At 43.0% G+C, this 27,760-nt stretch overlaps 1 protein-coding gene across 1 annotated transcript; it reads right to left on the bottom strand.

The window, feature by feature from the left end:
• Nucleotides 1–453: 453 nt before the first annotated feature.
• fa2h (fatty acid 2-hydroxylase) lies at nt 454–26,822 on the bottom strand. Its single transcript, XM_079163266.1, has 7 exons — nt 26,446–26,822; nt 8,680–8,811; nt 5,864–6,006; nt 4,105–4,205; nt 3,688–3,860; nt 3,183–3,435; nt 454–3,068 (listed from the first exon to the last, which is right to left on the bottom strand). The coding sequence occupies exons 1-7, from the start codon at nt 26,740–26,742 to the stop codon at nt 3,001–3,003; spliced, it is 1,167 nt and encodes a 388-aa protein (XP_079019392.1). The 5' UTR covers nt 26,743–26,822; the 3' UTR covers nt 454–3,000.
• Nucleotides 26,823–27,760: the final 938 nt, after the last annotated feature.

Raw genomic sequence — 27,760 nt, 5'->3', positions numbered from 1 at the left:
TCCCTAAGGTCAGTGTGTGTCATCCTCTGGGGACCATGAATGTCAAACAATGTCATCATATTCATCTAATATTGATATTTCAGTCTGGACTAAAGTGGACCAATCGTCTGACGTACCAGCATCCCCACATTGTGGTCCCTGGTAGGGAACCAATGCTTTATGTTCAACATAATATGGAGCTCTCTGACAGTCCCTTGGCATTTTTAGAAGTATAAGTAAATTTGTACAAGATTGTAGCACCTCTTAAACTATTCTGAATGCATAGGAAGGGCAATGTTGTTTTTTCAGTCTACCACTTTGGTCTAAACTGTAATATCGTAACAAATATTTGATGGGTTTCCATGTTATTTAAGCATTCATGCCCCCATAAAGATGAATTGTAATGATGTTGTTGATCCCTTAACCACAGAAATATATAATAAACGGTGATCAAACAAAAAGTACAAGACAGACTGACATCAGAAATATAGACATTTATTTACAAATTCGTTTTTTTGCATTTGCATAGACACTTAAAATTCGACAAATTAAAGTTATAAGAAATTAAAGTAAACAGATTTAGCAAATATTATTTTACGCTGCATAATTTAGCCCAAGGAAAGATTCACTTGTCAGGATCAAGGCGTACAAGCTGTTGTCTTTCATCTATATCATATAAATATACATAAATAAGAGCTGTGTGTACTGAATCGGTTTACTTTGCCAAGCAGCTGCCACAATCAGTTTGCATTATTACACTCATCATCATCATCATCATCATCATCATCATCATCATCATCATCATTAACGACGTCGAAAGTCATCTTTGGTTCTCTCTGAAGCAACATGTTTGTGGTCATTGTATCAAAATCAGGATTCTTTCTTCATGATGCGTTGAGCATTCATTCTCAACTGGACTGTGTGCAGCGTGAGGCAGACGGTGTTCTGGTTCTATATGAACCGATGCGCTGCGGACACATCTTGGTGCAGTTAAAGCTCAATCCTGGTGAAACTGCTTTTATCAGAAACTGTGTTTCGGCAACGAGGATTATTGCTGCACTGAATATTACGGGGAAAAAACGTCATTATTATAATTTGACTCCTCTTCATAAGATTTGTGAAATAGATTTTGCATGTACATGTATATCACGTAAATGGGAGTCTTTTCTTCAAACTAGAAACGTGGATAAGAAATGATTTTCTACAGTTGTAGTATATTCTCACTTTGCTCTGCCTATTTATGTAAATGACTTTTAATTAAGTTTGTTCTGCTTTCGTTATCAGTGTTTAGCTGTTGAGGGTTTAGAGGAGACATTCTGAGGATCCGCCAGTCGCCATCAAGATCTCCTGCTGCCCGGTCAGATGCTTCATCCATCGTCATCCTGCTGGGGTCTGCAGGGCCACTAAAAAAAAAAAAGACCCCCGAGATCCCCACAGCAGGAAGTCTGACAGGCCGGCCTCATTCCTTCAGCTCTGTCCCTCTGATGCCATGACAACACACTACATCCATTGTCACGTCCCACCAATAAGAAAACATCTGCTCACTCCGGCAACGTAACGCTGCTGCAATTAAACTATCTCCTCTTCTGTACATCACGTCTTACAAAATACGTTTTCGACATTATTTGTTGGATAATGAATGACAAAGAAAGAAAAGAAAAAACGGAGGAAGTATTACAAAAGACTTGCAAAAATATATCTCCAGTGGTTAGGAACTTGTAGGACTCTGCTTTACATGACACGTTAACGGTATGATTTCACTTCACTTAAATCTCAACTGTCAGCATGTTGAAACATCTGAAACCAAACATTTGAGGGATAACGGTGGAGGGAACATCTGTAGACTGTTACAACACCTGCAGCGTGACAGAGTGTAGCAGCGTAGCTGGGTGACCGGCGGCAAAAAGAGAAACATTAAAGCTGCAGACAGTGCGGAGGAAGGATGAAGGTTATTCATTCCTGAGTTGGTTCACCCTTTCACAGGCTCTCTCTCTCTCTCTCTCTCTCTCTCTCTCTCTCTCTCTCTCTCTCTCACCTCTGCACACACTCTCTCACACACACACACTTCCTGTCACTCCGCCACATCCCATTCCTTCTCCGTCTTCCACATTCAACGACCACCTATCACTTCCTTTTCCCTCCGTCCTCCTCTGAGGGAATCTTGGGCCGTACACACGTGTGTGTGTGTGTGTGTGTGTGTGTGTGTGTGTGTGTGTGTGTGTGTGTGTGTGTGTGTGCGCACATTTGATGAACATTCATTTGTGTAAGGGCGTGGTCACACGTGAGGCAATATTTGTGCTGTATGTGGGCGGTGCCGATTGGGGTCAACCGCAGCACACACACGCTTCTTTGCTATTGGTTGAGGCTGAGGCCTCGCCGGTCGGAGTTCACCACAGTTTAAAGTGAAGATGCATTTGCGCCTGTGCAACCGCGTCTTTGTGCTGCTGGCGAATAGGAGAGTGTGTATTTGGAGTATTTTTTGGAGTTTGTTCAGTGTGATGTTGAATGTGCACTATAGTATTCTACAGCTCTGGTGATTCCTTCAAAATGAAATTACAACGCAATGATCAAAATACACAGATGTGCCCCGTGCTTGTATGTGTGTCTGTTCATGTGTGTGTCTCTCGCTGGCCTTCCTCCGATGACTTGGCTGGCGAAGTCAGTGCGTTGAAGAGCACGGCGGTAGTAGATGTTGGTTTGGTTAATAGTAATTAAAACAATTTAAAAAATGGCACAGAAAGGCTTTGCAACAGTGCAGGAATGATCACGGAGTGGAAGCGGTGCGTACCGGTCGACGCAGCCACATGATGTTTTGCGTGCTGGGAACAAAAGAAGCAGGATGACGTAAGATGGACGTGTGGACTCGTCAGATTTCTCAATAGCCGAACGTCCTCCGTGGTTTTGAAAGCTGTGGCGGCGGAGATTGAACTACAGGTGTCCGTGCGGTTACAGCGTGTGGGCTGGTTGCTGGGGAAGGGTGGTTGATAAGTCCTGTGGCCCTTCAGGAGAGCCCTCTCTGTGTTAGAACTTCTCATCGGGGATGACTGTGTTAAAGGGGTGGTCCCAGAACGTGGAGGTGATTCCAAAACCTGGAAAGAGATTACATTGTTCCTTCAGAAGCATGGAGAATCAAACCTAAAGATTCCAACAGCATCTTCCTTGGCCCCTATATGTCTGTCAAATCTCCGGCTTCCAGCGCTCACCTGCTCTCTGGTGCTCAAAGTGGTGTTTGACGTGGTAGGCCTTCAGGCCGTACATGTATGAGCCTCTCTTGGGCGAACCGTAGTGAAGGTAGTAGTGGATCATGTCGTACACGACGTAGCCACACAGTCCTCCGACGAACACCGACGTCCCGAGGATCTCCGGGAGCGTGCTGCACAGGATTAGATAGAAACTCCCCACCACCAGGGAGGCCAGGCCGGGGGGGAAGACCAGCCGAGAGCCGTCGAACGGAGACTGCGGAGACAGAAAAAGAGACGTCGTGCACCCGAGACGGGATGAAAAGCACGTTCGTTTAAAGAGAATCATAAATGATCAATGTCAAGTACAACGATTGATAACATTCAGAGCACAAAAGTGAGGTTGAAACTATGTTGGAATAGAGAGAAAGTTTATTACCGTCAATAAAGGGCATAAAATAAACAGTTAGGAGCTAATGGTTAAACCACTTTTATGGCCCGTCCCTCAGTGGCCCAGTGTTTGTTGTACCTTGTGGTGCTGCCCGTGCAGCAGGAAGTGTATCATGATGAGGTAGTAGTTGTGGGCCGGCGGTTTCAAGTGAAAGACAAAGCGATGGATGCAGTACTCGACGAACGACCACAAGAACCAGCCCATCAGAAAGAGCAGTGGGAAGAGGTACTTGTGTATCGGGACAGAGATGCCTGGGAACACACACACACACACACACACACAGATAGTGACATAAGATACACACAAGCGTTAGCTGGAGCGATGATGACGTGGTATTTATTACAGGGTTGTGTGCGTACGTAAATGAGATGTGCAAATGGAAATAAAAGTGTGCAAAAAGTCTCTGGTGCTTGATCTTAATCTTGATACCAGCATTGTATGGCTGTGTGTTCAGGCAGGCACTTGTGTGTGTGTGTGTGTGTGTGTGTGTGTTACCTGAAGTGAGGTTGAGCCTGGTGGTGCCCTTAGCCAGGGTGGTGTAGCAGTGCCAACTGAAATAAAACACAATAGGAAGCCACACCACTGGTACCCAGTACCTGTAGCAAGAGAGCACATAGCAATATGGTCATTCTCTTCTTCTCTTGAAAGCACCAGCTGCTCTAGTGCACAGCTGTTGATGAACTACGACTGTGATGAATTCCGCCGGTTGGCAATTACTGTATGACTGTATCTCAAAGATCGGTATCGGGTCGATCGAGGCATTTGTTTACCTGATCGGTATCGGCTATTTTGTGTTTTTATACGCTAAGCTTTCATGCAAAGCAAACGAACGACGGCGGTCAACTCTCTGCTGTCCTCAGAGTGTGTGAGCCGGCGCTGTTTGAATTGTGATTTACATAGTTTATTGTTTCATTTCAGTGCACTGTGAGCTATTCATGGATGCAAGACATTTATTTCGTAATGCAACGCAGGGCTATTCAAATGTCAACACTTTGGGTTGATTTGAATAGAGTATTAGGAGTTTGCACTGTGCAGCTGTACTATCAAGGAAAATAGAAGTATCTGATGGGGATCATATATATATATATATATATATATATATATATATATATATATATATATATATATATACACACTGTACAGTATATATACTATATACACTAGTGGTGTAACGGATCACATCTCTCGGTTCGGCACACTTGTGAACCGTGGCTCAATTGAGTATTTTTTATTTATTTTTACAGTTTAATCATCATAGTGTGTAATAAAGTTTTACTGCTGCTGTTCCTTTTCAAGTAACAAGTCCCCGAATATCAATGCAAAGTGTCAGTGAACAGATATAAAGCAGTAGTGTGTTCACGTGAACGGAGCGGGTTAAAAGCATTTAACGGTGAAAGTCATGGCGAGCGGAGGAACTTGAGAAGCCACCGGTGTCATTTAAGTCGCAGGTTTAGGAGCATTTTGTCTTCTTTGTAACTTATAATGACGGATAAAGGTGGTGGACTAAACTGTTATGATATGTAGGCGTTGTTTAAAGAGAAAGACATACGACAACGGCCATACATTGGCATGTCCACACATATGAAGAGCCAGCATCAGTCAGCGACGGGGGCCAAGCCACAACAACAACTTATCATTGAAGAAAGTGTTGCAGAATCAGACGGGGCTAAAGCGGTTACAGCATCTATTGGGCTCTTGATTGCTGCAGACATGAGGCCATTCTCTGTTGTGGAAAACAAAGGATTTCAAATCAGATGGTTCCAGGCCTCTATGAAGAGGAGAAGACTGTGACCGCTCACTTCATCACGGAGGAGTGGAGAATCAAAGTCCGGTGCTGCAGACACACGTCTGGCGCTACTCTTTCCCCAGATAATGTGGATATATTCTCATCTTTTTGAAAATAAATATCTTAAATATTGTGGCTTCCATGTAAGACTGTAGCCCAAAGTCATTTGCTTTAAGTGTTCTTGAAGTTATTTTAATTAAAAATTGGAAAGCAAAGTTATATTTGTCCTCCGCCCCTGTTCTTTGCCGATACGATGAATGATCTGAACTGTGACTCCAAAAACCGTGATCCGATCCGACCCGGGAGGCTTGTGATCGGTTGCACCCCTAATATATACACACACACACACACACACACACACACACACACACACACACACACACATATTTTCACACACAAATCTTTTTACCTTACATTTAGTTCTTTATGTATTTTTTTCCCAATAATATAAAAGACAAAGTCTCTTACCAGGAAGTCTTGGTGCTGGCCTCCAGGAGGGGGTTTCCAAACAGTCTGATTGGTCTGTCGACTGGCTGGTGAACCCACGCGTCATATTTCTCTCCCAGGTGGCCGACCTGCCATGCCAGGGGCTTCCGCCAGTCCACCAAATCCTGTAAGAATACAACCAATGACAATTTAGTACAACGGATTCAGTACGGGTGAATGGGCCTGTGCTGTAGAAAGTCCACAGAACTGTGCGTTTGCACCAGAAACGTGTAACGCTTGCATCCAGCAGGTGGCAGCAGAGAGTTAATAACCGATGAACCGCTCCTGTCAAACCAGGAAGAGACTGCTTGTATGTTTGTGTTGGCTTTGTGCCAGTAATATTTGAAGACCAGAGAATGAGCTACTTCTTTTTTTTTTTACATGAGACGTGCAGATCTGGTGTGGACGAACAATGAAGACTTAACACTGATCTGTGGTCAGTTTTGTAACAGTACAGTAAAACCATGGCCATCACATTAAACCAGAGGGTCGACACTTTAGGCGTCATATGATCCCAAATAATGCACTTATAAATGGTGTTTTACTGTTCATTATGATGATTGCTGCCCCGGCGACGGTGTCTCACTTATTGGTATCAGGCACAGATTGACACAGTTACCTCAGGCAGATAACAGGCTGATTAAAAGTAATAACAGGAGATAAGGTGTTCATTTAGTTCATTCCCTCATTTAGACACAAAGATGGTATCTCAACTGTGGCTGACATCTCCACTTCCACACCCAGCATCATAAATACATTCACTCAGGCTGCCAGTGCAGCGTGCTGTGGCACCTCTGCTGGCTGCTCAGCTCGCCGTCGTATCACTGCAGGTTTGCCAAGTTATGGACATCGGAGCGCTGCGTCTCTGTCCTTTATTACCTCCGGTCACTCAGGACTCTCTGATACCGTTGAGCAGCTTTTTCTGCTTTTGTGCTGATAGTAAGTGATGCTGGGCAGTACATGTAATAAGATACAGCAGTCAAGGGCTGGGCGAGATATGGGGACAATAACATATGACAATAGTTTAGACCAAATACCTTCATATCGATATTGCGTTGGTGCTTTTCTAAAATATTTACACATTGATATTTTTGATAAATAATCATAATGACAGCTAGAACAGGCTGGTTAGATCAGAAAATGAATTCACTTTAGTGCAATTTAAAACCAGGAAAAGACGACACTTATTCAAAAATACCAGACAATCTCCAAGCTCATATTACTATATTGATATAATAATGACAAAATGCCCAGTCTGCAAAGAAAAAAACTAAAACATGGGTAAAAAAAAGCATGAAATAAACTTTATTCATATTTTGCACAAAAGTTATTTTCTATAGCAGCTTTGTACACAAGCCTAGTGTAGCTTAGTAAGTACAGAGCTCAGTGGGTGTATACTATGTATTATTATAAATTAAATACACTGATTTTCATTTTTTAGTGATGACAACTTCAGAAAGGTCGCTACTTCCTGAGCCACTGCTGTTGTCTGTACCAGTCATATAGCAATAAATGATAATAACAAAAAGAAAGTGAAGGAGCATTAAACTACAACAACTGCACTGAAATCAGCCGGTACCTCGTATGTGCCAAAAAAAGGAAGAAGTGAAATCGCATGTCACAGGATGAAGATAAACACACTTGTGACAGAAGGTCGGTACTTCCCCCAGACAAGAAACACGGTGGGAGGAGTCAAAACGATGCTTAAAACTCAACATATATATATAATGTCTTTGGACTGTAGCTTATGACGTTTTCTAATATTGATTCTCTATTCATCAGTTAATAGTTCTCATTAGCGACAAACATAATTAGAAGGTGACACATTACAAAAGAAACTGGGCCACGTGAATTTGTGAAATGTGGTAGATGTGCTCGGAGAAAAATGTGATAACAAACACACACACACACACGCACACACACACACACACACACACAGACCTGATGCTTGCTTCAAAAGGACAGGTAAGTATGAAATATTGTGGGATTCCCACTTTACCAGTTTGCCTCTGCATTGCAGCCAGAATACAACACATGCCTCCTGTATCCTCTCACATGCGTTTGATTATTGAAATCAAATGTGTGATGCACATGATTTACTTTTACAGTGACATCGAAACACTCAAAACCGGGGATTTGATCGCTGGCATCACCGGAACGACCGACTTGCTGTAAAGGCGTAAATAACACTGTGAAGCGTTCAGGTCTACAAGGTTCTGGTTCACAATGTGGTCAAGAGAGGCGCATCTCAGCTCCATGCGCTGACGCCTGGCAACAGAATGAGCGAGACGGACGTCACAATGTCCCGTGCAAGGACCCGGTATGCTGACGGCTGCCGAGGACAAAAACACTTGTCAGAGCGCTCAATCACATGATTTCTAATCTAACGCCTGAGCGCGCCGTTATGCGCGAGTTACTATTTTTTTTAATATACCAACCGAGACAAGCTGTTCTCACGAGAATAGACAGGATACGCTCCTTTACGGGGACAGTTTAGGGTTATGACTTTAGGTTATGGTTAGGTGTTTTTATTTTACTTCCGTTAAAACGTGTGTGTGTGTGTGTGTGTGTGTGTGTTTGTACGTGCTCTCTTCCAGCAGTGTGAGAACTTCAGTGTACTTACAAACAGGGACGGTTTTGGAACGAGGCAGGGTGAATAACCCGAGGACTGTTGACTCTTTGTCTACAACCCCATGACCAGCACACACACACACACACACATACACACACACACACACACACACACACACATAAACACAAAGAGATGCTGGGACTCTCACAGAAACACACACACACACCTTGTCCAGGTCCACGGAGCTGCAGCGGTTGTAATCGGCCTTCTCGTCCTCCTCTTTCGCGGGCTCGTCTCGCGTCTTGTCTCCCGTCTCTCCGGCCGTCTGCTCGCCGGCCTTCCTCCTCTCTCTCAGAGTCTGAAGGGGAAAAAAACGAGACAAAAAGGGACGTGATTAACGGCGGGATAGGTAGACTCGAGGTCAGAGCTGGGACGAAGTGGACGAGACCCTTTTTTTTCAGCCAAGTCATTTTTTACAAAGGTCAGCGATGGAGACGGACCTGTTTAAAACACCGACCTGTGTCACAGTGGGGGTGCAAGATTGGTGCAGACAAGGGGAGGTATGGCAGGACATTCCTAATCTAACCAACACCTGAAAGCACCATTTCCTGCAATATTGAGCCTTCATCCACGAACAATAATTCCCAGTTTATATCGCACTCTTAACATATGACAGTGTTTCTCACAGTTTGTGTCATGGGGGGGGGGGGGGTCCAGAGGCATTCTTCCCTGGAGAGAAGATTATGTGTATATTGAAGTGAAATGTGTTTATCTGTTGGACTCTGAGAGCTAAATGAAGGGGCTCGGTCCGTGAAGGACTTTGTGCTCTTGTAAACACATAAATGGTGATGACAGGGCAAAGAAATATGCAAAAAATCACACCCACAAAGCATCGTAAAACAAGACAGGCCGTCCCGAGCAGGGGGCCCTATGACGAGGTCCGGGGCGATGGGTGCATTAAACTGCCAGAGCCACCTTCACACAGACACTGTCTGCAGGTTATATGAGGAAACGGCTCCTAAAAGACAGGAACTGTAATTCGTAAATCATAAGCTACATTTGAAAAACGGCCAGATAGAACTATTTTTGATCCAAACTAGCTCAGGGACTGCCCTTTACTCTCATCACCATGTTGGATACTAAAAGGTTGAAGGCAACATGTGACATGTGACACGCCTCAACACTGAACATTTACAATCCTCAATCTTTGAACCTTTCGACCTGACAAACACTTGCAACCTCCGTTTCCACAGGTAGAGGTGCAAAATACGGGGCGCCGATCAATCATTGAGCTGACTCTGCTGCACACTCAAGATGTGAGTAAGATATGAAGAACGGTGAGAAATCCAACACCAAATACCTCCAAACAACACGATCAGACCGCGTGCTCTCAGCAGCACCGGCTGCGGTCGGAAAGAAAACCGGAAAGTGTGGCCCATAATGTGACAGCCGTGGAGAAAGTAAATGTGAGGTCGGTCGCCTCTCCATCTCTAACCAAACCTTTCCACTGACTCCTACCCGGAACACATTAGTGGCTTTCGCGCAGTCACCCTGACAAACGAAAGGAAGTGGCAGCTGGTACATGTTGGAGAATGAGCATTATGAATACATAATGAAATCTAGTTAGCGTACTGTATGGGCAGACAGACAGCGGAGATGTGGATTATGCTGCAGGAGAAGATTGAAAAGTGGACATTTTTATGCACTTTTTTGCAATGAAAGAGGGAGGTTGTGTTCGCACGCACGGTTATGTTAATGCTGCTACTCTGGATTATTAGTGGAAGATTCATTTTCATCAGAATGTAAACAGCCCAGGAGGAATATTGTCTTATTCGGAATAAGTCCAAAAGAATGCATGGAAAACGTAGTCAGTGAAATGTTTCTATATCTGCTTCTCTTTCGTCCCGTGACAATGTCACCAAACTCATCACTCGTCTTCCTTCTTTGGTCTGCCATTGGCCGCCTCTGTTCCCCCTCTGATTGGCTGTCAGTCAAGTCAAATATCTATCAGCTGGTTAGTTTTGATGCACAAGCGAACACGAACATAAAACACAACACACACCCTTACTCACAGGTCCCCGGTGGTTTGTTACTTACATCACCGTGGTAATATAACACCTACAGACGCAACATACCCCCCCCCCCCAATTATCACACTGTACTTAAAAAAAAAAAAAAAAAAAGACACAAAGGGACCATTAAGGTGTCTCGTCCTTCTTGGAAGACTAAAATATTCGATGTTGGAGCTCACTCTGACGTCTAGTAATACGAGATCAATACTTTACTTGAAACCTGTTCTCCGATCCATCCCCCTGCCGTGTCTACAGTATTGTCTGTACAGATAAGGGGATGTAGACCGTCCTGACACAGAACGATAAGTCTAGATTTATTAAATGACAGACCCAGAGACTTAAAACAAAAGCAACAGCAGGTAAAGAATCTTGCGTGTCCGTGTCCTGTAGCTCTTTATTAACAGTACTATCATTACTAATTTGATTGGATAAAATGTTTGTGAAAATGCTCATCAAATACACAGCGGGAGAAGCAGCTACAGAGCAATATCAGAAAACAAATACACCGAGCGTGTCGTTTGTTTAGCGTTGTTCTAGGTGATACTGTACACAGTGATACAGACCCGATACCAAAACAATCACACAGGGCGGCACGGCAAACTCTTTTGGCACAAAGCTACCGACACACACACACACACACACACACACACACACACACACACACACAGAAAGAAGCAGCGTGATAGCTTTATGTTGGTGACAGTATTAAGCAGACACACCCTCTGTATCAGCAGTAGCCTACGTGAGTGAGACTGTGAGCGACGTTTAATGAGCTCGTCTCCCACTTTATACATACGGGACCGGCTTAACAAAAGCTCGCTGGAGCTCGACGGACTCTGCAGGTGCGGTGCAGCAATGCTTCACTAGAAGTGTGTCAACACTTTGCCATTGTTTCGGATATAGCGATGCAAAGACTCACCTCGCAATCCTGCTATGACTAAATATGTGCAAACCTCCACATACCACTTTAAAGATTTTTTTTTTTTTATGCAGACGGAACACACAATCCGAACAGTTTAAGATAATACAATTTTAGCTCCTTCAGACTGTAAATGAGCTTTTTCTGAGCTTACATGTACGAACATAAACGTGGTACAGTGTTGATCAGTATCAGTATTGATGATTGAAGTTATAAGTTAGTTGTATTGCTATTAATAGAAGGAACGCTCCAGTTTGCCTTGAAAGTGTCTGGTTCCTGTTCCTTTTCTTTTTTTTCATTCATGACATGTTTTTAGTTACACAACTCAGTTCCTATTTTTTGTCTTTCGAACGCATACAAAAGAAATAGAGATAAATCAGATACAGTGGCATGTGTTACTCTCATATTACCCATGTTCTTTAGAAAGACAAACTTGAATTCTCCACCAGCTTATAAAATGATGCATAGGTGGTTCGGCCATGGATGCATTAGAACTGCACACCGAACCCCAAGATGGCGCCTATAGGCCTGACGCATACGTTAAAAACGTTTTCTAGCTTTGGTCTGCAGTAGTGTTCCTCCCACTGCCCCCCCCCCCCCCCCCCCCCCCCCCCCCCCCCCCGCCCCCGCCCAAGAGTTCTTGTACCATATAGACTAAACTTTGTGATGACGTCACAGATCAGTATGTCCATTATTAATACTTATAGTTGGTAAAGGTGAAAACAAATAGTTGATTATAGTTGACAGTTTATCATGTACAACTACTGATATTTGCCTGTGCATTTGCCTGTGCATTTGCCTGTGCATTTGTGTGTGTGTGTGTGTGTGTGTGTGTGTGTGTGTGTGTGTGTGTGTGTGCGTGCGTGTGTGTGTGTGTGTGAGAGAGAGAGGGTTTGTTTGTTTGGTAATATATTTCAGTGTCAGCAGGTTCTAGGACGAGGAACACTAACGGCCAAGAACTTTAAAACAGAAAAAAGAACATGATCAGAGTTCTGTCGTGGGTTATTTAGCCAGATCGGAGAATTGTATCGGAGTCCCTTTGTTACCATTGTTGCATAGATTTTAAATACAAATCCTCTATTGTGTTTTTGTAAAATTCCACTTTCTATTGTTTCTGTCACAGAAGAAAAACTGAAAGAGAGCCAAGGAGTATGACTACCAAGCTAGATTTCATATCAAACTCACCTCCTCAGCCAAGTATCCAATTCAGAAATGGACTAAGCAATTCAATGATTAACCAAAACATAAATACTGACGGATAATAATCAAACAATTTATAAAGGCAACTGTATAGTTTTATTTACACCCAGCCTGTGATGGCAGGGGTATGTATTGTAACTTTAAGTGGTTTCTGCTGTTGAACCAGCCTTCATCGAGGGAAACCTGCTTCATCATTTTCAAAATGTGACAACCCTAAACCGGTTGTTATATTCACATTCTAAGATAACACTGAACACCCTTCAGGCCCGGGGTGAGACAATGGGTGGTATGCCTGTGCTATTGACACAACTCTCACCTACTTCGACCCATTGTCATGTTGAGAATGACACCTATCGACTGCAGCATGGGGAGGGATGATTATAGGACTTTAGCATCATGCTGCGCTAGCTTACATTATATAGTGTGATGAAGAGCATTCAACAAGCCTCAACCTAAAGAGGCCTTTTTGTTGTCTTTTGAAAGGCAAACCTCAACGACGTCATTCCTCCTTTGTCCATATTTGCCGTTTAGGTAGATCATTGATTTAATTGATGAAATCATCAATTTACCGTGTAAGTCACCGTGTTTTTTTTATATATCCGGGTCACCGTGTTTTTTTTGTTTTTTTTAACAATTAAATGCAAACTTCAGAGACGCCTCGTTGGGAGAGGGCAGGGTGACTGAATAATCTTATTTTACAGAGGACATCACTGTCAAGGAGAAAACATAAGGAGTGCTCTGTCCCAGTGGGAGGAAAAAACATGAAAGAATGAGACGCAAAATAAAACAAAGGAGATGGTTAGAGTGGGGTGGCGATGTGGCCTGGTACCATCGCAACACAGGATCTACAGTCAGCCTCCGCTGGAGGAGGAGGAGAATGTGGGTGGATGACTTAAATGAATGTGGTGAAGAGGAATAAAACAGACTTTCAGGGCAATAGGGGCCTGAGTTTGGTCGTGATTACAATAACAAAAAACGTCCCTCAAATCTGTGACACTTTAGGTTAGCTTCATGGGACAACGGTGATGATTCAATAATTTAAAACACATGAAGAAGTAGCTGTGGATGGCGGTCCACACTGCCGTTTGGCCCCGTTTCATTTCGTTATGATTTATTGTATTCCCAAAGATAAGGTGGTGTGGAGGAAGAGGAACCAAATGGTGAAAATGCATTGACATTAATAGATTGTTTCAATGGATTTCAATTGTGTGGCAACAGCTCGGGTCCATGTTTACTCCCTATCAGCGGATGTCTTTAATATACACTCCAACCGAGGACATGAAGGAAGGATGGAAGGAAGGAAGGAAGGGTCATTAAGTCATGGAAATCATGCTGGTGCCAAGCTGGTAGTATTCTACATGCACTTGATTGTAATAGAGCATCTTTGTTAACAATAACTAACCGACTGTCAGACTGTTAATGATATTTATTAATATTCAGGAGGGCTAATGTTAGCCAGCTCTCTCTATTATTGTCAGGAGGTGGCTCCAATTTTCTCATTTGATAACGTTATGCCACTTTAAGTCTGGACCTGTGTTTAGGTACTTGTTACTTTGTTCGTTAATGAACTAAGTTGTTCAGCTAACGTTAGCCAGCAATATGTCTGTTGAGACGTCCCACATTAATTTGGCGATAAGACCATTAACGTTAATAACAAATGACTCCTGTTAAGGTGTAAAAAACAAAAAGAGAAGAGACAGGGAGCTACAGTGTTGGTGAGCGACAGCCTCTTTAGCTTAATCCCTGTCAGGACGTCTGTGTATGCTAGCTGAATGCAAATCAAACACTGATATTGCAGCATACTGTCAGGCCCTGTATTTACCTAACTGTGACAGACATCGAGTCAAACCTGTCATTATCAGAGTCATTAATAAATCGGCCTGGTTGTAAATGCAGTGTGGTCAGAGGTAATCGTTTAGTCATGTCTCGTGATGTTGCTATCTTGAGTTGAGCTACATGCAGCTGCTGGACAGAGCTGAGGTTCTCTTTGGAGTCCAATAACAATAAAACAAACACATTTAGATATAAATTAATCATTTATTCTTTTTAAATTGTGTGAAAGCATTTGTCAGTCAAAGGTGAAACAGCATATATGAATATGGTCTATATGGCATCACGGGGTTGTGAGTTGAAATTCCATAAAAGAGGGTTAAGGGTTGAGGGTTGAGGGTTGAGCAGGACAGAAATAACTAGGGCATGGGGTCAAAGGTGAAGGATAGAGGGGCTGGATGGGTGAGCCACACCGACGCAACACTGCTTACGTATAACAGGGCAGAGGAAATTTGAAGGATTAGCACTTTGAAGTAACAGCTCCTAATTCCAATACCTCAATGCAGGGTATCTGCCGATGCACTTTTCCCCTGATTTAAAATGTGTATACTGAACTGCGTTAAACTATTCATGTGCCTAGTCTTCAGCAGAAATATCTACTGTAACTTTCATTTTTTTATTTCTCAGCACATGCATCATCCAGGATCCCTTCCCTCGTCCCTCAAGGCTCAACGATTAAACCAATCAAGCAAATAAAAACACCATCAAACGTTTTCTACCATTGTCATGACAAATGTATCTAAAATATAGCAATGATATAATATTATTCAGAACACAACTTGTGACCGACTGAAGAGCCTCTCAGGGCTCAACAATAATATGAAAATGTAATAAAATGCCACGTCAGGCTCGTCAATTTAACAACTCACTTGCAAAATTAGGCGAGTGGTAAAAAGGAGTCAAACAAGTCGTTTTTTCAGCTTCTTTCCCGTCTCTGCTAAGAGCTGCACATGCACAGTACCGACCAGGCAACTCGCGAGAAAATGGCGGTCGGGTAAAAACATCTCACTCTACCACTTCGGGCCCATTTTTGTATTCCTTTATTTGTCTTTTATTGATAATGACGTTTGGCTTGATTGGATACTTTGAGGTAAACCAACACCAAACAATTTAAAGGTTGTTCCATCTAGACAGAAAAACTGGGATCCTTTTCCTCAGGTTGTGTTTGGTTTGTTTTCTGTCATTTCGTTTTATTACTGTGTGTTTTATGGCTGTTGACAGGTAAAGTGGTGTTGGGACTAAAGGTGGGGGATTTATGTGTGGGGCAAAGGCTGAGGCGCTGTTGCCCTCTGGGAAGCCACTATGTAAGCAGACTTGGTCACGGTTGGTTTGTGAAGGCGAGATTGTTGTGATGAAAGGATGGCGGCAGTGGCTCTGAAGCCGTGCATGTGCTTAACTCCGAGTCTATTTCCTAAAGTCAAACATCATCATCATCATCACATTGACACTGCTTTTGGCTCAGTCTCCAGCAGCATGGTTGAGGATTCCTCCAGGACTTTAGTGAATAAATAACAGCCAAGATACAACAGAGCATCAGAGGCAGCAGCTCTACAGGTGACCTTCGTGCTAGAAAAAGCTTTCGTAACCTCTGGTCTCCAGCGCGACAGTGATAAACCTGTGGAGGTTTATCACACCTGCGCTGATACGACCGTTTTGTAAGAACACCCAGAGCTCTACACCCAGAACATCTGGTCAAGCGCGCTAAATATTTCTCATTTGTTCACCCCGACTGTGTTCTTTCGTGATCTGGGGGTCAGGTACTCCAAACATGTGCAATCAGGAAGTGGACCCCCGGCTTTGGTGTCACTTGTTTCAAGTTGCTCATTTGCTGCTCTTGTTTCATGTCACACTGTAGTGTAGGCTGATCAGAGCACAGCGTGTGCCAAAAATATCCACGTATCGTCAATAGAATGCAGAGAAGGGCCGGGCGATAATTCAATAGGAAAATAATTGATCGTCTTTTAATTGAACCATATCGTGATGACGCAAATTCAACACAAAATGAAAGTTCCTTGTAGCAGCTTTAATTCACACAAGAGCTCACAAAAGCATGTGATTATTTCACATACATTTTTTTATTTATTGAATTACCTGAAAACATGCGTACGGTGTACTGTGATGTTTATCGGCACCGAGAAATGAAATGAACCGATATCGTGATGTAACATTTTGGCCACATCGCCGAGCACTTAGAGATTAGATAACGCTGTTATGTATTCATGTCAGCTTATACTTGCACATTGCAACCTGCCACAGACCGGGCGTTGTGACAACTGTATGTATGTATATGTGTGTGAGTGTGTGTGTGTTTCTGAGGGCGTGTCGGCAGCAGGGCCCCGGACGGATGCATGTGGAAAGAGCTGGGTTGAAGTTCAGTAACACTGTGGAGGGTTCGATAACACCGACCACTTGTGTGGCACATCGATCCGTCACACAGAGCACAGCGAATGGAAGAGAAAATGGTTTACTTACAAATCCAACAGAAGTCCAACAAAGTCTGTTGACCTTTATGAATCTATTTCACACATCATCAAATCCTTAAAACCATGACCTGATACTCATACACAAGAGGCTTCATTAGCTCATCTAGGTCTCAGACATACTCAGGGAACCGAGGTAGAACTTGTAACCAGTGTCATCTGTGTTCAGTCTCAATAGTGTAACGGACTCATGTGAACCGTGGATTAATTACACACCTTAACCATCACAGTGTGAAATGTGTGAGATATTCATATATATTAATGCGATCGGGAGATCGGCATTAATGCTTTCTAGTCGAAGATAATGCTCCGTTGTGAACAACAAAGCTGTGTTTTAATCATCGGGAGGAGAGTTGGTAATGTTGGCAGCACCAGAGCTAACAGCTAACATACAGAGGTTCCATTCAGTTACATTATGATGCGTTCAGGCTTTTTTCAGTAAAAATAAAAGAGTAATAGAGTATTGGGTGAAGGTAAATTATAACGTTATCATGATGTGTTTGAATATAATCATGTAAAATGTATGTTTTTTGAATAAATACAGTTGTTTGATGGAGATGTTTTCACAGCAACATAAAATGATGACCTGTTTAACTCCCCAACACTAGTGCTTAACAGCTTATAATAAATCGTTAAAACTTATTTTCATCAATAAAAATACAATCTTTTATTTCATAATCATCGGAATTGTGTGTTTTTACTCTGGATAGCAGCTGCTACAACACAACAAAACAACAACAAAACCATCTGTATCGGCCATTGACTCATTGACGATCTGCAATCGGAATCGGCTGCAAAAAAAAACGATGGTGAGCACCTCCAAAAGTTATATATATATATATATATATATATATATATATATAGCAGCAAGATCACATGACTGTGTCATAGTTGAATTCTCTCGCGGCTCACACTTTGGCCAGATGACGGAGCGATGGTAACACACACACCTCTCCTCTCCTGGATTCAGCCTCAGACACGATCACACCTTTATTACAGTCGTCATTATACATTAGCTACATATATATGAAATGTAGCCTCTGCATTTAACCCATCCCTAGCACATTGGGAGCAGTGGGCTGCTGAGAAGCGGTTAGGGGTTCTGTGTCTGGATCAGTGACACTTAGACACAAGACAGGTAGCAGCCAAGGATGGAACCAAACTTGCGGTTACCGGATGACCCTACAAGTCATTACACAACAGCATCCAAACCCTCAGTCATTTCAGCAGGTTCTGCTTTTGTCCCTTCCACAAAACTGCTGTCAGCTGAGAGGCAGCAGTCTGAGCAGAGCCTCAAACATATAACCACCCCTCGTTGGGTCATGAAGACACCATGAAGCAGGTGGAAGAAAGCCTCAGGAACGTTCTCCTTTTCAGTAACACATGACAAATGTACACAGAACCATATCCTGGGCTAGCTTTCTCCCCAAAGAAACCGTCGCTGTCTGTTACAAGGTGAACTAGAAGGGCATTCGGAGAGCGCAGACCTCCGCCACAGCAGAGTGACCTACCTCGTTAACTACAGCGCAAAATAATGTGCGTGTCGGCCCAGAGGTTTGAATCTGCTCCAACATGACATTCCACTTGACATATTTGTAATTGATAATCTAGTGAACCTTCATGTCATCGCCCTGTCGCACAAGGTGAATGTAAACAATACTTCATGTGAATAATGAATGCAACACATCCACAATACAAGTCACATCCTCTATTGTTGCGGTGCTGCTGCTAGAACCTTTGTGCCGAGTCCATTTCGACATCATCCGCCTCAGGCGCGTGTTCGTTCGTTTTTTTGGGGGTTTTTTTAGCCCGAGGACACAACGAAAGAAAAGAGGATGGAATGTGTGTGTGTGTGTGTGTGTGTGTGTAGCTAGCAATATCACTCGTCTCCCTCTAACTAAAAGAACCAGTCAAACCTGAATGACCAGGACTCTCTCTCTCTCTCTCTCTCTCTCTCTCTCTCTCTCTCTCTCTCTCTCTCTCTCTCTCTCTCTCTCTCTCTCTCTCTCTCTCTCTCTCTCTCTCTCTCTCTCTCTCTCTCTCTCTCTCTCTCATCAGAGGCTGTGTGTAGCTATAGCCAGTTTGTGCAGCAGGTGTCATGTTACCATACAGACGGTAGCAGGTGAGCTAAGTGCCATATAAACAATGCATCCAGCCTCACCATGCTGCCATGTTCTGAAGACATGTTCTCGTTAAAAAAAAAAACTGTCACTAAGCAAAGTTTGCAGCAAATTGACCTTTGATTTTAAAGACTTTAATCAAGTCTCAATTTAATGGGGCATTTCAATAATTGATCAACCTTAAGCACAGAGAAAACTGTTTCTTCCACATAGGTGTGCTAAACAGCTTGCCCCTGTGGCCTTTAGGTACGGTGGCCAGTAAGTGACACACACAAATACATCTGTGACACGTGGCCGCATTAAAAGATGTAATATTTGTTGACCAAATATTACACAACGCCTACAAACCAACCAGTAAGAATACAACATGAAATTATGTCAAAATCATGAACACGCTGGTCGACACAATATAATATATTATTCGTTTTTTTAATATATATATAAAGTTTTTTAAAAAACAGTACCATATCTGTAGCCACATGTGTGTGTTATGATAATTCCCTTAAAAATGTACAATGTCCTCTAAAAAAAAGCCAAACACTAACTAACAGCAGGGCAAGAATATGCTTAATGTGTCCCCTGAGATCCGACCCCCGGAGCTGTGATTTACTCCGGCTGAATTCACCATCAAAATTTACAGAGACCATGGATGTATGGACCATTTCGCAGTTGTAAACATTCAAAATGTGTACCCGTGTATTTCCCGTGGCAGTATATGTGTATGTAAATGTCAAATTCATTCATTTATGCCCACTGTTAACATGTTTTATATATATTCTATGTACTCCTGACTGTGGAATAAACCACAATAAACATATATAAGGCCCAGTAAAAAAAAAAAAAAAAAGAATACAGTGAAATACCGTGAAACCTCCAGATTAAAAGAAAATAAAAAATACAGTGATATTGATTTTTGGTGACACTGCCAAGCACTTAGCAGACAGGAAGTAAACATGGGCTCAGGCTGTTGCCTAGCATTGCAATTGTTTCATCCAGGCCATTAGAGGGGTTTGCAGCAACAGCTGTATTCTTTTCTATTTAAATAATCTGTTTGCAATTGTGGCCATGAGTAAAATCTGTGAGTTGGAAAATGAAAAGGGCAGAGCCGGCATGGAGTGGAAGGCAGCAGCTACACACACACACACACACACGCATTTATTTCTCACCGCAGATTTCCAGCTGAGGACCGCTGTCAGCTGACTCTTTTTCACCTGACACAGAGGTGTTTCACCAGAAGAGGCTTTACACTGTCCCCTAATGACAATGGTTGATCTAAAGACCTTAACCAGATGCTGATTAATATCCATGGCACATGCATGATGGGATAAAGAGGAATGGCTGGAAAGTCCTGCACTTAATTCACACAAAAGTTGTATTCTAAACACTACTTGTTTTTTTTTCCATTTAGTTTGAGTATTCATTTTATACAGAACAAATGCTTATTAGTTTGTTAAAAACGCATTTAAAAAGGTTGCAACCTTAGGACTGGGCTCAGTGCTAACAGTGGGAGAAAAGGTTAAAGGCGGGCTTCAGTCTCACTCCTGTGAGACACAGAATCAATTGCTCGTCTCCATCCTTTCTGACCGTCCACCAGCTTCCCTCGTCCTCCCGCTCTCTCCGTCTCTCCCAGGTGTTACCGTAGCGATGAGGGGGAGCCACCTGAGGCCTGCACCTGAGCGCTAATTGCCGCGTCGGCAGTCTCTATGGTAGCAAAAGGTAAACAATGAGGCGGGTAATGTGTTGCCATGGTGATAAACTCAGAGCAGCTCTTAGGAGTTGTAAAAGAGACAGTTTACCTTAACAGCTTGTGGGGGGGGGCTGATAACATGGGCGCTTGTGTGATGTACAGCTGGATGTAACAGAACACTGGCCAGAGCCTAAAATGCTTTTGTGTGATTGGCTCATATTAAGAGGGTCTATAATGGCCTCTTTAATAAATAACCACAACGTAACCAACACGAGGAGAGCTAGTTAGCAGTTAGCGGCCGGTGGGCAGCACAGTCTTGCTAGGCTAAACAACGGAGCTAATGGCAAACGTTAACGGAGGTTCCGTTCATTTACATTACGATGCGTTCAAGCTCTGTTCGGTAACAATTTATATCGGGCGAAGGTAAATTATAACTTTATAATGACGTATTCATAATATAATCTTGTAAAATGTAGTTTTTGGCAAGAAACGTGAATACATGTAGGCTAGTTGTTTTCTGCAGCAATATAGAATAGATATTTCAGAGGGAATTATGAGCGTTTAACTTCTCAACACTAGCTCTAAGCAGCATAGGGCGCATAAATAAAATTAGTAATGCCCCAATTTATTTTAATCAAAGCACAAATTTTTATAACAATACGATTATTTGTGTCCTAATAAATTTGAATTGTGTGTTTTTATGTAAATAACAACTATAGGCGACAATAAAAAAGTAAAAGGATGATGGTTTACACTGACGTCGGGTATCATATTCAAATAAATGACTAACCATTGCTAACATTTGCCACACTGCAATTGTTCAAATTAATATTGAGCTAGCTGTTAATATTGTACCGAGTTCTTTCCCAACCCCCCCTCAATCTCTCCCCCCCCCCCCCCCCCTCTTCCTCCGCTGGCCCTCCGATGAAAGACAATCCCATCATTGAGCAGAGAGAGATCCATGCAGATGAAAGTCTGCATTCCAGCGCTCCAGCAGCCTGACCCAGCATAACATCCAGGAAACGTATCAACACGCGCCAACACAACCCCGACGCTGCACTCCAACCTCCTGGTTTCCACCTCACAACGCTCCGTTAAGCTCCGTTCCCCCGTCTACGCTCGATATTCTCCTTCCGCACTGGGCTTCATTTTCATCTTCGTCTTCGTCTCGGCCTTTTCCTCCCAGAGTTTCACTTAACTGCTGCTATTCAATCGGCCTCACGTCTAGTATAATTCTCTTCCATAGCATCTCCGTTGTTCATTCATTCAGTCACTCACTCTTTTGTGATTCCACTTATTTAACAATACGTGCACTATCCTCCCCAAGTTCATGACCACAGAGCGACATTCTCCTGCACATTAGGCGTGAGTGGGACCTCTGCCCATTTGTCCCATTGAAAGCATGTACATGTCAAGTCAATGTACAGGAAGAGTGAGACAAAAAGTGTTAAAAAACTAAATTAAAAGAATTTGTCGAGGCATATAGAGCGGTGTGTTTCCACATCCTGTCCAGAGGTAAATATGCCTTGCTGGATCAGAACAGGGACAGCAGAACAGAGCAAACAAAGGTGTGCCTGTGATTGACACACAGATTAAGAGAAGAAGCACTTCTGTCTTTACTCAGTCTGCGAGGAAAAAATGCACACAAACATACCACCACTGGTGCTCGGAGTTACTCAGGACCGCTGCTACACAAGTTTCTGCCTCAAGAATGTCAACTTTGGGGTCTGTTTTGCCAAAACAATTCAAAACAAAAATGATAAAAACAATAATAATTTGGAGCTGGGATGGGAGGTAATATTCCAGAAATAAACTCACAAAGAGTATGTGGTAAATTTAAAAGAAAAAAGTCACAAATTTACTGGAAAAAAACGTGTGGGTTATTTTGGTCAAGGAACCACATCGCTTTACTTACCACAGACGCTGCCGCTTTACGCCTGCAGTGGATGACCTTAATAAAACTAAACTCTAGCCTAACCCCAAACCTAAACAGAATTTACAAGAATAATGTGGTAGAATAACGAGAAAAAAAAAAACCCAATTCAAATTTACGGTAAAAAAGACTTGAATATGTCCTGAGATTATTAAATCATTAATTTGCGAGAACATGAATATAATTAATTAGTCCATATTATGTATTACGCCTGCTGTGGATGATGAATTATCAGCAATATTATCAGCATCTGCATTGTGTAGAGACACTGCCGTGAATGGGGCCTAATCAGAAGAAAACAACACAATAATTTGGTTTCTTCTTATAAATCGACTGCTTTAATCTCAGAGGACGTCAGCTGTTCTCTCTGCAGCCGGCGTCTGAACTCTGCCACAGTTGACACGATGACACGATGAAATTTTGAATGGAGGCAATCAGCACCTATTAAAAAACCAGTTCCATGTGTTGAAGTATAAACAGCACCTCTGTTTGATTGTAAACCTGCTACCAAACACACACACACAGAGACACACCAGAGGCTACAGTCACACAAACATATTTGCTATTTGGATAGATTCAAATAGCAAATGTTGTCCGAGTTCAATTGTTGAGCACTGGCGGAATGACGCGTGACGTCACTTGACCGATGCATTTGAGCTTTGAGATTCTGAGAAACACATTTTTCAAACTAATCTTACTTATGTAAACAAGAAGGATACCATCTCTCTTCTAATCTCCCCTTTAATCTCCGTCTGTCTGTACTGTGAGCAACCTCAAACACAATGTTATGCAAGTCCCGTAACCTCCACCGAGCTAAATACCATTTTCTTATAGTCTGATCAAACACTTTGTCCCATGCGGCAGAGTGCAAGCAGAGCGGTCTCCCCTGAGGCTGCACCCTCATCTGGGCTTAACCCCTTGGTGGACAAGGTCTTCCCTTAATTAAAGAGTGGGACTTCATTGCAGCAAAAATATAGGATTTGAGTGCATTGTCCGTGTAAAAATGGTTCGCGGTGGTAATTAATTAACAGCGATGCCATGAGGCTGAGAATCTTAAGGTCACACCCACAATATGACGCAACAACCTTATTTAGCCCATTAGAACAACGGTTTCACCGTACAGGTGACTCAGCGATATCTGTAACCGAAGGCGACAAGATACCGCTAAAAAAGGCCCAGTCATTATTTACAAAGCAAGCGCTGAGTTTGTACTGTGTTTATTCTCTGAAATGATTTGTTGAGCGATTGACTCGTTTATCGCCCGAAAATGTAATCTGTGTCTGTTTTTTTTAGGGATGCACTGATACCGATATCGGGCTGACACCGACTCAAATAGCTGGATCGAGTATTTGTAACAATAGGGCTGATCTATTCGATTCAGTTCTATATTTATATACTATATATATATATTTTTTTTTTATTAATGTTTCAGTTTTAACCAATATGTTGCTGCACTATAAGCGTGTGTCGAGTGTAAGCCTTACACTTGAATTGTAATTCATGTTCATTTCTACGTTTTTTTCCACTCGGTTGCTGGTGTGCAAATCATTATTTGAATAATAAACAATATCTATGTATTCATTTTATTTTGTACTCATTTGTTACATTTTGATCTACAAAGTTAGGAAAGCGATGTTTGAGTGAAGCCTGGTGTCGCCTTACACATAAAAGAAAAGCTCCCAGCATACAGTGACGCACACAGCGTATTAATTCAACACTGGTATCGGGTCGGTTCTCGGTGTCGGACGATGCCCAAAGCCCAGGTATCGAAATCAATATCGATATCGGAACTGGAAAAAGTCAAAATTGGTGCATCCCTAACTATTATCAAGCAAAAATGCCAAACATTCCCTCGTCCCGCCTTCTCAAACGACAAGATTTGCTGGTTTTCTTTGATAGTCGATCAATAATTGTTCAGGTTTTGGACTCATTTCAAAAAGTAAATAAATAACTGATCAATCAATGCCGCCGTATCAATGAGCTGCTTTGTTTCTTCGAAATACTCAACATGACGGTGTTCACTCTGTAACTGACCTTTCTGTTGGATGCGATCCAAGCACAAATCAAACCCATTTAAAGTCACACATTGCTGCTCCTGCACTCGTATTCATGCTGCATGGTGGAAATGCCATTCACTGTTACGCAGTCCAATCATTAAAGGAGAAAATGTGGGGTAGGTTTACCATTTGTTAAAGTGAAGGTGCCGAAATGAACTGGAGAAAGAGCGGAGAAAGTGAGCACCGGCCACACCTGGAGGACCAATGATGGAGGGGCGACATTTCATCAGCAACTGGAATGTCCTTGTGACTTTAGTCAGTGGGCAGAAATCTGTCTCATTACTTCCATTGTCACATTTGACCAGTCTTTTAGCGGAACCATAGCGTGACCGTAGGATGTTAATGGGACATTTTATCCTTGTGTGTGTGTGTGTGTGTGTGTGACCATACAATTAAGCTCCCAATGGCTCCATGAACCCCCTGCTTCCGGGGCCCCTTGTTTACACACTCATCCTCCATACAGTCGATACAGACATGTGTGTATGTATATGTGTCTAACAGCTTTTTTTTTTTTTTAGTAGTGGAGTGACTGAAGCGTTTATAAAAGGATTTATAAAAAGACGAGAAGAAAATGGCTTTTGTTACTGCAATGGTGTCGACTTAGTGTGCCGATACGCAACCGACAGGCGGGAACACACACACACACACACACACGGACACAAGTGAGAGTGGGCTCTGGGAAAGCCATGTAAATGTCAACTCTGTTGGTGAGAGATTTATGCAAACTGTCTGGGTTTCTCCCTCCTCGCGCACAGAGAAGCACGCACACAGGGAGAGACAGAGGCAGTGTGGAACCGACCATCAAAACAAATGATGGGAAGTTTCCGGTTTCCCTCAAAATGTTGCCAAGTTCCCTCCGTCCCCACTGGGACAAGAGAAACCAGTTCCTCTCTCTCTCTCTCTCATTCATTAACACAACTGACCCCCCCCCCCCCACCCCCTACTCACCTCCACAGGTCTACGCTATCACCTGCACGCCCCTCCCCTGCTCTGCTCCACCCCCCCCCTAAAGAAATTACCCGAGCATCGAACCAGATACCCTGGCCCTGAATGTCTTTTTCCACTAACTCCTCATTCCCTCCCCTAAAATCAATACTCCAGGAGGAGGAGGGAGTTCCTTTTCTCTCTCTGTCCCACAGAAACGCCCAGTAAAGTCAAGCTGAGGGACAATTATACACCTGTTGTTCCTCATAGAGCCATCGGGCCCTCTCGGCTTTCAAACCCCACCGATGGGTGCAGGTCCCGGTTGTCAAGTGTGTTGTTTGCTCAGTGTGAGGAATATTTAGCTCAGAGGGCAACATTCTTCCTCTAATTTGACTATTTAAAAGAATATTGTAAAAAAAAAAAGTTAGCGCGTGCCAAATGATGATTATTCTCAAATAATGAGGTCTTTAAATGGTGTCATTTTGTGCCACTTTGGCTATATAATGGAAACCCACGGTTATCCCAGTCTCTGTTTCTATACCTCTGGAGACTGAAGATGTGTAAGTAGGAGAAAAGATTCCAACAACGAGAAACTTTCTTCCAAGATAATGTGTTATAGTGTTACTAAGTAATTAAGACCCCTGTCAGTTTCTAACACTTAGCAAAGACACAACGTAGGCAACACCCTGACGACCCTCCTAGCAGAAGGTTTTACTTCTTCTTTGATTTGTGCTCTGAGGTCAGTGATGTCAGCCCCCCCCCTACTCTACCTGTGCCTCGTCGGCGCCGCTGTCTCTGTCCAGCTCCCCGATATAGTACTGCTCCATCCACCGCCGGGCGTTCTCCGAGTGCCGGTGCGGGGGACCTTCCATCTCCCGGATAACGTCCTTGCCTGACCGCCCAAGTATCAGCGCCTCCCCGCCCGGGTGCATCCGCAAAAAAGAGGTCACGTCGTACACCCGGGTCCCCAGCAGCACCCAGCAGGAGTCCTTGGTGCTGTGGCGGGCCACCTCCCTCTCCGTGAAGAACCGCGGAGACGTGGACGGCGACATACTGACAGTGGACATGCAAAACTGGCGTCCACTTGAACCGAACAACTGAATGCAGGGAGGGGAGCACAGAGACCTCCTCGGAGGGCCAAAGACCTGACTGCTCGCCTGACAGTTCAACTTCTCCGTTGACACCCGGGGGCACTAAAACTCCCAACTATCCACGAGGGGCGGGGTCTGTGAGGCGTTCAAACACTCCGAAAATATCGTAGATACGACTGTATTGACAGTCACAGCAGCCTACAGTTGTTTCGAAACCTGAAACGTCTAAATAATATTGCCTCCCTGGAGGGTCGCTGTTGTTGTGTAAACAAAGGTTAGCTGTCTCGAACATCCACCTCAAAGCTGAGAAAGGACGAGTTTTATGTAAGACTATCATGGGTACCCAATTCCTACATGTTCCATGAATGCAGCATCACATCCTGACGCACCTGTTGCTTTGAAAAAAAAAACTCTCGGAGCGACAGTGAAGATAGTCCAAACCTCAAGTCTGCTTTGCAAAGCAAACTGATCACAATGTATAATTTAATGGTATTCTATAAACAAATGAACATGTTTCAACGTAGATTATTCAAATTTACGTTTAAATAAAGAGTCTCATAAAACATAACAACTGTCATGTAGCCTGTCATCACTTCCTGATCAGTAAGATAAGATCTATGCCCTCAGGGGGAGGAATTTAAGGTCTAAAATAAAAAGTCTAAATAAAGATTGCAATTAACATAACCCTGACTTCAGTTCCTCGGCAAACAAATTTTGCGCACTCTAACCACTGACGGGTTCGTGTCTTCTCCAAAACTAAAATGTTCCTTTTACAGACAGAGTTAGTTAGTCACATTTTGAAGGTATGCGATCGAGTGTAGCGTACATTTGGGTCTACTTTCTCTTAAAAACAGAGGGCGTGTTTTTGTTTACGCATCTCTCTACACACGTTATCTTGACCTGGCAGATGAGCTCATCTGAGGCATTCACGTGTTGTGAAAAAAAAAAAAATACTCCCCAAAAATACTAGAAAATATAATATAATAATAATGTG

Source organism: Pholis gunnellus (genome assembly GCF_910591455.1).
Source record: "Pholis gunnellus genome assembly, chromosome: 7".
Lineage (NCBI taxonomy): Eukaryota > Metazoa > Chordata > Actinopteri > Perciformes > Pholidae > Pholis > Pholis gunnellus.
The sequence above is the reverse complement of the archived record's forward strand: the minus strand, read 5'-3'. Positions and strand labels throughout refer to the sequence as shown.

Excerpts from the sequence above, each read along its gene's own strand:
- fa2h (XM_079163266.1), bottom strand. The coding sequence starts at position 26,742 with ATGTCCACTGTCAGTATGTCGCCGTCCACGTCTCCGCGGTTCTTCACG. Across the intron at positions 8,812-26,445 it reads GCGGCGCCGACGAGGCACAG|ACTCTGAGAGAGAGGAGGAA; the intron begins GTAGAGTAGGGG and ends TTTCCCCTTCAG. Across the intron at positions 6,007-8,679 it reads GCTCCGTGGACCTGGACAAG|GATTTGGTGGACTGGCGGAA; the intron begins GTGTGTGTGTGT and ends GTATTCTTACAG.